The 10,217-nt window shown below is 35.9% G+C and overlaps 1 protein-coding gene across 1 annotated transcript; it reads left to right on the top strand.

Moving 5' to 3' along the window:
* Window positions 1-9,108: 9,108 nt before the first annotated feature.
* LOC121417833 lies at window positions 9,109-10,017 on the top strand. The gene has a single exon (XM_041611565.1). It carries the CDS (start codon window positions 9,109-9,111, stop codon window positions 10,015-10,017), a length of 909 nt encoding a protein of 302 aa, XP_041467499.1.
* Window positions 10,018-10,217: the final 200 nt, after the last annotated feature.

The following is a 10,217-nucleotide window of genomic DNA, read 5'->3' as shown; positions in this document are numbered from 1 at the left end:
AAGAAGTTAAACATGGTGTAAAGTGGGGGGGGGGGGGGGGGGTTCTTATTTTTATTTGGCAACCAGTCAATTTGACTATTTTCGCCATAGTATATATCATATTATTAACGTTTGTTTTCTTAAAATGGAAAAAAGTAAAATTCAAATATTTCTTTTTCCTTTCTTTTTTCTTTTTCTTTTCTATGCTTTTTTTTTTATTTATTTTTATTTTTTTTTAGGATACTAGGATTTAAAGTCGAGTAGGTGTGTCTCACAAATTAAAACCAGGGCTATTGCTAACAATTTGCTATATAGGCCTACTAGTATGCAAGCAGGATGGAGATGACAGAAAAAGAAATTAGGAAAATCACAGCTCCAATCCTACACCCGTACCGGAGTATGGGGATACGTCTGTCCCGTTGATGTGAACATCAACGTCAGTGAAGTCTCGATCTTTCCCGGAGACAAGACGCCTTTAAATCCTACCTACTTTGGGAGACAAGCCCTTGTAGGATGGAATGTGACTTTGGGTGAGTTTGGGAAAAAAAAATTATAATAATCTATATATCAACATGCATACTTTCATCATTTAAAGATAAGCAAACCGTAAGGCAATCATCTGAAGGCTATACATGTTTGGTTAGTCATGACCACATAAAGATGTAATTGCAAAATAAACATAATGTGATTAAAGGTACCGGTAATCAAGAGCAGTGTAATTTGTACATGAAAAGTTTTCTTTTTTCTGTTTTCTTCTGTCTCAATACTTCCTCCACTTTTTCCCCTCTCTCTTGTATTTTTTTTTATGAGTTTGAATAACCCGCATAAAGCTTGGCATATGATTATTGGCAAAACAAAACAAAGAGCTCAATTTTTTAACTGCTCCTCGAATAGCTGGGTAACTGATGAACTAGATCGACATGGTGCTTTCATCGGCCGTTTTCCTCGAGTCACCTGTGACTAATCATCAGCCGAGAAGGAGACTCTCTCCAACCGTTGACCAACATAAAAAACATTGGCCCCAGTATCCGACTTACAGAATTAATTGAGGAAAGCATCCGGGCTTTCTGTGTATATTGCAGTGTTTCCCAAAGCATTATAATATATATTTCAAAATAAACTAACCGGAAAAGCATGCAATTACATTCATAAGACATTCTTCCTTCAATACATATATATACATATACACATATACACACACACACACATATATATACATATATATATATATACATACATATATATATATATACATACATATACATATATTTATTATTACTTTTTTTTTTAGGTAAATTTGAGAAAATCGAACTTACCATAATTCATGCCATTCTTTAAGTGGGGTTATATAATGTTTATTGTTTCACGATTGTTAATTTATTACTCATAATTCAACGAACTGTATTATAGAGACTGCTCTGAGGAAAAGGTATATGTATTACTGTTTGTTATATATTCGTTTCGTTCTGAGGACGAAACGTATGAGTGATTTTTGTTTGTCGATGTCTGTGCTTTTTAACAGGGACGGAATCTCTATAGCTTCCGTCAAGTTTGTTTCAGTGAGCAGCATAGCTCTTTGAATGATATAACGTGGACATTTCACGAGAAAATGTTCAATAGTTTCCAATATTTTGCAGGAATCACAAAAACCAGTGGGATGTAATTTTAATCGGAAAAGATCAAAGTTAAGACCTATTATTCCGAAACGAAGTTTATGTAGTAAACTTTCGGCAAATCTGTTCAGGTGGCATTCGTATAAAGAAAGATTCACTCGTGGTTGTATCTGTCTCATATTACAAATGGAATACTTCCACCTGTTTTGCCATTCCTGTGTATATTTTTTTGTTATCAATGTTTTTGCTTCATCGGAACCTAAACTATTTTGAATTTCGATTTTCTTCGTTAAGGCTGCTTTTGCATGAAAATCTGCTGCTGTTTCGTTTCCACTTATACCACAATGACTTGGTATCCATTCAAGAAAGATTTCTTTACCCTGGTATTGTAGTTTGGTAGTTAAAGTTAGTATTTCAGTTACAAATGATATGTTTTTCATATTTTGTATAGCTAACAGCGCACTCTGTGAGTCACTTAAGATAACTGTTCCTACATAAACATTAATATTTTCTAACCACTCTAAAGCAAGTACTATTGCAGCCAACTCAGCCCGGAAAACTGAAGTATTATCACTTAGTCTTTTTGATTGGTGGTAAGACCATGTGGGTACGAAGAAAGAAGCCGCAGAAGCACCTGTATTGGGTGCTTTAGATCCATCTGTATATATGTGTAGTTGATGAGGCCATTTCTTATTAATTAGTCTGAGACTTTCTTGATACAGAAATGAGGGGTTTTCGTTCTTATTTAAACAGTAACTAAGTTCGGTGGATACTACAGGGGGTATGAAGAACCACGGTGGAAAATTACTAATATTTTTTTCAATATGGGGGCCCTGGTTTTCCGTTCTACAGCCAAATGGTTTATTTATTTTTTGTAGTTTAGAAAGTTCCAACTGCCAAGATGGTTCGATGCTTTTTAATACAGGGTGGTTTTTATGCGTTTCAATCTTCTGACGAAAGTTATCAGATAACATTTGTCTTCGTAAGTCGAGTGGAAGTTCTCCTAGTTCCACCTGGAGAGCTTCCAAAGAAGTGAGTGGTAATGCACCTGCACATATTCTTAGGGCTTGATATTGAATGGAATCTAGTTGTTTTTTAATAGAAGGTGCCGCGCTGTCATAGGCTTCACAGCCATAATCAATTAGAGATCGTATATACGCTCTATAGACCATTAAAAGAGATTTTGTTGAGCTTCCCCATGTGGTTCCTGTCAGATTGCGGATGATATTCAATTTTCTTTTGCATCTAATTATTATATCAGCAATATGCTGTTGCCACGTAAGCTTCTGATCAAAAATCACTCCCAGAAATCGTTTAGAACTTTGGAAAGTAAGGTCCTTGCCATTCAGTTCTAATTTTGGGTATTGTATTTTATGTTTTTTTGTGAAGAGTACTGGGTTTGATTTATTTTGAGATAGATGGAATCCCCATTTTGTAAACCAATCACTTAGTCTATTTATATATTTCTGTAATTTTCCTGTGATCTGGTCAAGGTTATTACCTGATATCCATATTGCACAATCGTCCGCATAAGTGGAAATTGAAATTGATTCTTCAGATGGAATATCACTTAGCATGATGTTGAATAAAATGGGACTAAGGACACTCCCTTGCGGTAGACCGTTGTGCACAGTGTATATTTCAGATTTTGTTTTTCCCACAGCCACTTGGAAGGTTCTATTTTTCAAATAGTTTTGAAGAAAAATTATGATTTTTCCATTGATATTGTTTTTTAATAGTTTGTAAACAAGTCCATCTATGTTGAGCCTATCATAGGCTTTCTCAATATCTAAGAAGGCAAGGGTGTATTCACCATTATTGATGCTCTTTTGAATATCATTCTCTAGATTAATGATATTATCTGTTGTACTTCTTCCTTTACGGAAGCCACCCATATGCATAGGCAATATATCTGATTTTTCTATGAACCAGTCAAGTCTGTCTTTAATCATACGCTCAAATATTTTTATGAAACACGAAGTAAGTGCAATGGGTCTGTATGAAGACAGAAAACTTAAGTCTTTGTTTTGTTTCGGGATAGGAATGAGAATAGAGTGTTTCAGTTCAGTGGGTATCTTTCCAGTGTCCCACATAGAGTTTATTATTTTTTAGCATGGTTTCTTTTGTTGAAAATGGAAGTTTTTTATATACTTCGTAGGGGATTTTATCCTCTCCTGGAGCAGAATTTTTGCAGGAGTTTAGAGCCTTTTCCAATTCGAAGAATTTGTATGGCTCATCGAGAATATTTCCATGTATTTGAGTTATGTTTAGATTCAAACTAAGACTGGTTTTATTTTTACTTATTGATTGGAAAAAATCACCAAAGGCTTCCGCCTTTTCTTGGTCTGTAATAAATTCTTTTTCTTTTTCTATTATAATCGGTATTTTATTTCCTCTTTTAATCTGAATTCCATTCATCTGTTTTATAATTGACCATACTACCGATTCTGGCACGAAGCGATTTAATTTGATGCAAAAGTTGTGCCAGTAAGTACGTTCTGCTTGACGGAGCGTCTTTTGGGCTTGGGCTTTTTTCTTTTTGAATGTATTCAGGTTTTCTATTGAGATGTGTCTTTTTAATTTGTTATTAGCTCTATTTCTATCCTTAATTGCTTTTGAACATTCCTTTGTCCACCAGGGGATAGGCTTGTGATGTTTCTTGCCTCTTTTAGGTATTGTTTCATTGATAACATTTAAAACACATTGTTTGAAGAGAGCATAGTCCTCTTGTAAATTAGACCAAGTCATGTCCTTGAAAATTTCTTCACATCTTTTGGAGAATTTTACCCAGTCCATGTTTTTGAAGGACCAGAAATTTTCTGAAGTGTGGTTGTCAACTTCAGGACATATCGTAGTCTTTTCCATGAGCATCTTTATAGCTATTGGAAAGTGATCACTCCCGAGTGAGGTGTCGAGTACTTCCCATGAACATTTATTTGATATATCTGGGGATGTAATACTTAAATCTAAACACGACATCTTTCCAGTCACTGGGTCCAGTCTAGTACCTGTTGCATTATTAAGTATGACAAAATTATTTGAAGCAATGAAATGTTCAACAGCCCGACCGTTAGCGTCGTTTTTCTCACTACCCCATAAAGTGTTATGAGCGTTGAAATCCCCTACGTAAATGATATTATTCATGTTATTCGTTTTTACGAATTCAGTTAATTTATTGATAATATGGACATCTATTTTTTTACATGGGTTATAATAATTTACTACAGATACTCTAGATTGCAAGATATGTATATCCACCGATTGAAGTTCAAGCTCGTCATCATATCGAGGGTAATAAAAGTTTATAGAATGGTGCACATAAATTGCACATCCACCCCGACTTTGTCCACCCTTGTTGATTCTATTCCTGGGGAAACATGTGTATTCAGGAATGTAAAAAATATTATCATCCGTAAACCACGTCTCCTGTACACAAATTATATGGTAAACTTTGCTATTTTTTGAAGAAATAAATTTTACTAATTCTTTACCATGAGAACACATGCCCTGCGCATTCCATTGTAAAATGGTGAGTGCTGATAGTATTGTCATAAGTTTACTGCCCTTCATCATGTTCATTGTTTGTATTTGCTTTGATGTTTAAAAGCCTTTGGGCAGTAGGTTCAACAATGTTTATTACGTCTTTTTTAGAGTATCTGTCCGTAAAAAGGAAAATGAGATGAGAGATGAGCTCTATAATCTGTTCATTATTTGCATTTACAAAGTTATTTTCGGTTCTCGATTCGTCATTATTTCGTTCTTCTCTCGGTATTTCCCGAGAAGAACCTGGTAGCTGTGATGACTGGTTGCTCTGGGTTTGGATACAAGGAAGGGGATCACATGGACGGTTTTGATCGGGGTTTCTTATTTCACTTTGAGGGGTTTTCGTTTTAGTCATAGGAGTTGCGGTATTGGTAGGGGGATTGAGGGATGGTTGTCTATTACAGGGATGGGTCTATTTACATTGTTCTCTTTCGCTTGATCATTCTCTACAAAATATTTTGTAGCTTGGGCGTAGGTTAAGTTGTTTTGAATTTTCAGTTGTTGAATTTTCTTAGCATTTTTGGCAGCAATACATCCGTTATACGCTGCTGAGTGTTTGCCTCCGCAATTTACACACGTTCGGTCTTCTTTTCGTTTACATTCTTCAAAGGTGTGATTTTCTCCGCAACGGACACATCTAACCTTTGACCGGCATTGTGAAATTCCATGTCCGTAACGCTGGCATTTAAAGCACCTCGTTACCCGAGGAATGTACTGTTTTACCATAAAGATTTGAAAGTACATCGTAATTTTATCTGGTAGGGATGCTCTATTGAAAGTCAGTAGAATCGAACGGAGGGGTATGGTTACACGTGAATTATTTCCATTGTCTGGGTTATCATTTTTAACAGTCTTACTCATTCTTTTAGCCGATGTTACACCCTGCAATTTGAGCTCATCTACAATCTCTTTTTCCGTCATTTCAAGTGGTACATTAGAAATAACTCCTTTTAGGCCGGTTGTTTTCTGTTCTACTTTTACATGGAGATTCCCTATGTTATTTAATTGTAGAATAGCCCTCAATTGTTTGATGTTCTTGCATTTAACAAGAATCGCCTTACCCTGTTGTATTGGTAAAATACGTTCTACAGGATTAATGGCAACTGCCTTGATTGCATTAGCTAAAATGGCTGGACTTACATCCTTGAAGCTCTTATGTTTTTCAATAGTGGTAATAATCAGATCGAAATTTCTATTCTGGTATGGCGATGAGTTACCGCGGTCCGATTCGTATGATGACGATTTATCCGTATTTTTCATATTATCTGCTCCCAGATTACTGGCAAGTCTCGGCCTTTTCCCAGGTCGTTTTTTGGGACGAGAGTAAGAGACAGTCATAAAATCGTCATCATCCAAATCGGGTCCGTGGTCTTCGATGATCTCCGGCGCTGATACCGAAGCTTGGGCCATTATTGGTGGGAACCAATAAGGCGGGAAATACAAAGGAGAGTGCGTTGTGTTAGTAGTATATGTATAGCCTTCAAGAAAAAATGCCTTACCTCATTCCTTTTGCCCGGTGAGACAAAACTCCTACATATATCTCTAAATCCAAGTATATAGATCTCCTCGAATAAAGAAAACAGCAGTTTAAAGCTCAAAATTAGGGTAAAAAAGCAGATTAAGGCGGATTTTAAATCGAAACAGGTGCCTGGATAGACGTGCGACGTGCGACGACGACAGGTCAGTGTTTTTCTTCTTCTGTAGTCTTGTATCCATGGCAGTCAGTTAGATTTTACTCGACGCTCACAAATTAATCCATATAAAGTATTTGTTCGAGTGACACGTATTTAATGCTAGAGGAAAGCATTCTGGGTCACGTTGGTGTGCCATTTTAAACTAATTGTGAAGTGTGGAATCATTTGGAGACGTGGTGACCCATCTTGGAGAGATGGAACGTGCTTCTTAGAATGAATAAGTTGTGTTGAAAGCTTTAAAGGTTTTCAACTGGTGTTAGATCTCTTGCCATGATGACCAGACTTCCAGTAGACACAGGGAGACTTATTGATCCCCGACCCACATTTGGTTATTATGACATAGAAATAAGATATAATACAAAATATCCTGTACTGACACTGATTCTGTTTATTGTATTCACTGAACTTCCTTTTCCCAATTTGGGATGAAAAATAACCAACTTTGGAACTATAATTTTACTGTTGAAATGATAAGGGCTATTTTACTAGTTCAGGTGATGAATTTGTGCCCCCAGGATATTCTTTTATAAATGCCGAATTATTTTAAAGTCGGTCGTGGGACCCTCTTCCAATCAGATTGTCAGATATATATCCAATCTACTGGTAGTAAATATTTGTCCCCCGAATTTCATAACTATTTTTATGATTTTATTTTTTTTAAAGTGCCATTTAACACAAGAGTCTATTGAAAATGTTTTAGGCCTGTGATACCTATACTTGTCAGATGTAAGAATTTGAGGACTTGAGCTAGCGCTATTTAGGCTTCTGGCTCTTTTTTCTTAAAAAAAAGAAGAAAAAAAACCAAGAAGTTAATCATGGTACAAACTTGTTTTTTTCTTCTGTAGTCTTGTGTCCATGGCAATCAGTTAGATTTTACTAGACGCTTGCAAATTAATCCATATAAAATATTTGTTCGAGTGACACGTATTTAGTGCTAGAGGAATGCATTCTGGATCACGTTGGTGTGCCATTTTAAAGTTATTGTGAAGTGTGGAATCAATTGGAGACATGATGACCCATCTTGGAGAGATGGAACGTGCTTTTTAGAATGAAAAAGTTGTGTTGAAAGCTTTAAAGATTTTCAACTGGTGTAAGATTATCTGCCATGATGACCAGACTTTAAGTAGACAGAGGGAGACTTATTGATCCCCAACCAACATTGATTTACTATGACATAGAAATACAACATAATAGAAGATATCCAGTAAAGACGATCCCAGTCAAAGTCCCCCAGAACCCAAAGTAAAAAAAAAATCAAAATTGATACGAGCTGGTGCATTCAAAACTGCTTTATTATTATTATTACTATTCTATGATTATTATTTTTTTATTAATTATCAACATTACTATTATTAGATTGTTTTTATTATTACTATTATTTATTTATTTATTTAATAGCAAACTCAAATGCACAAAGCTTTTTTTTAAAGGTTCTTCACATTTTATAGTGTAGGTCAACAGTACATATTTTGAAATAGGAAGTTCATCTTGGTAAAAAAAAAAAATCGTTTAAATAGCACAAAAAAATATAAAAAAATATTGCCGAAGGTTTGAGAAAAAAATCCATCAAAGGAAAACAAAATATGAGAATTTTAATCATATGATTTGTGGCGTCATATACAAGCAGTATTCCAACATAGGGAATCTATAAAACGTCATCTTTTCAGAAAACCTATTACTGAACCATTTAAATATTAACAGACAAATCTATTTTTACAACCGATCACGAATAGCAAACAAAAATAAGTCACCAGGAACAATTACAAGCAAAATGAAATTCGTGCATGTTATATTACATAACATCTTGGGCAGCTGCTCGTTTATGACGTCACAAATCCAAAACTTAAAATCATATAAATTCAGAAACACAAGTTAAACCGGGAAAGGCGTTAGCGGTAACAATCAATTCGATTTTATCATTCCATAAAGACACCGTGTGCATATCATGATTATATCTAAATACCTATCTGCCTCTAGTAATGTAGAGAATATGTACTAAGAAATGAAAAAATGGGCAACATAATTAAGTAGAGGAAACTAGAGACCAGAAACATGATGACAATATTCAAAGAAGTCCCTCATCAATGGCTGCAAAAATAGTTTAGAGCTATCGATGAATTTTGGATTTCAAATCCATCAAAAGAATTAGAGAGCCTAGGGAGGGCGCCCTTGATGTCAAGCTAAAGAGACACAGAAAGGAGAGCAGGAGAAAAAAATCCGTTTTTTAGCCTGAAATACACATCCTCGGTCAACAAGGTAGTGATTTGCTAGTAATTACGATGTTTTCTCTTAAACGGCTGAGATCTCCTTCTCCAGAGGACGAACAAAGAGGAGAAAACAGGATTTTTAAGACGACAGTTCGTGAGAGAGGCGCCACACCCAGCTCTGATACCAACACGGACATGGCAGAGGTACGTGATTCGAATCCAAACTCTACTGACCAACTCTTACGAGAAATTTTGAACAAAGTATCTGGTCTGGAAAATTTGTACAAGAAAGTTGATATTATTTCTGAGAAAGTTGTCAACATTGAAAGGAAAGTAGAAGCATTGGATACAAGGATCATAGATTTAGAGCAGGGTTTTGAGTTCATTGAAACAGAAGTTATGGATTTGAAACGGCAAGTTGAAGAAATTAAGGATATGAAAGCGGATGTGAAATATGCAAATGAGTTGAAGCGGAATGTTGTTGATCTCGTGAATCGGAGTAAGAGGAATAACGTCGTACTCCATGGAATTCCGGAGGGAGTCGAAGGTGACGCGCATGACTGCTCGCATTTCGTCAAGGAATTCTTCGATACGCATATGAATGTTTCCAACGTAGAGGTCGAAAGAGCACATAGAACGCCGGGTGGAAGATCTAGACAAAGAGATGCAACCGTGGCAACGGCACGCCCCCGTCCCATTCACGTGAAGCTACTGAGATTCAACGATCGAGAAAAGATTCTGAAAAGGAGTGCAGCGCTGAAGGATGTCCGCATAAAAGATAAGAAAATAGGAATTAGCGATGATGTACATCCGGAGACACGCGAGGAGCACAGAAAGTTGATGATAAGAGTGAAGAAGTTAAGAGAAGAAGGAAAGTTTGCGTTCATACCTAACTCCATTCCCAGAGTAATTAAGTACAAGGAAGGTGCCAAAGATGGACCGGGACCGTTGAAAACACTCCGCGTGACAGACTTACAATAGAATCATTCTAAAAGATAAAACGTGTCAAAAAAAATAATCGAGGAAACCAAATGGAGTGAGATAAATATCAAGGCAGATTATGAGTATTATCGACACATGAACAGAATATCAAACTGTTTTTTTTTTTTTCTAATTATCATGACCAAGAAGACGGTTAATGTTTTATTTCAATACTTATGATATTAGTATGGCTAAAACAT

This window comes from Lytechinus variegatus, chromosome 6 (assembly GCF_018143015.1).
Source record: "Lytechinus variegatus isolate NC3 chromosome 6, Lvar_3.0, whole genome shotgun sequence".
Taxonomy (NCBI): Eukaryota; Metazoa; Echinodermata; class Echinoidea; order Temnopleuroida; family Toxopneustidae; genus Lytechinus; species Lytechinus variegatus.
This window is presented reverse-complemented; position numbering and strand designations above follow the sequence as displayed.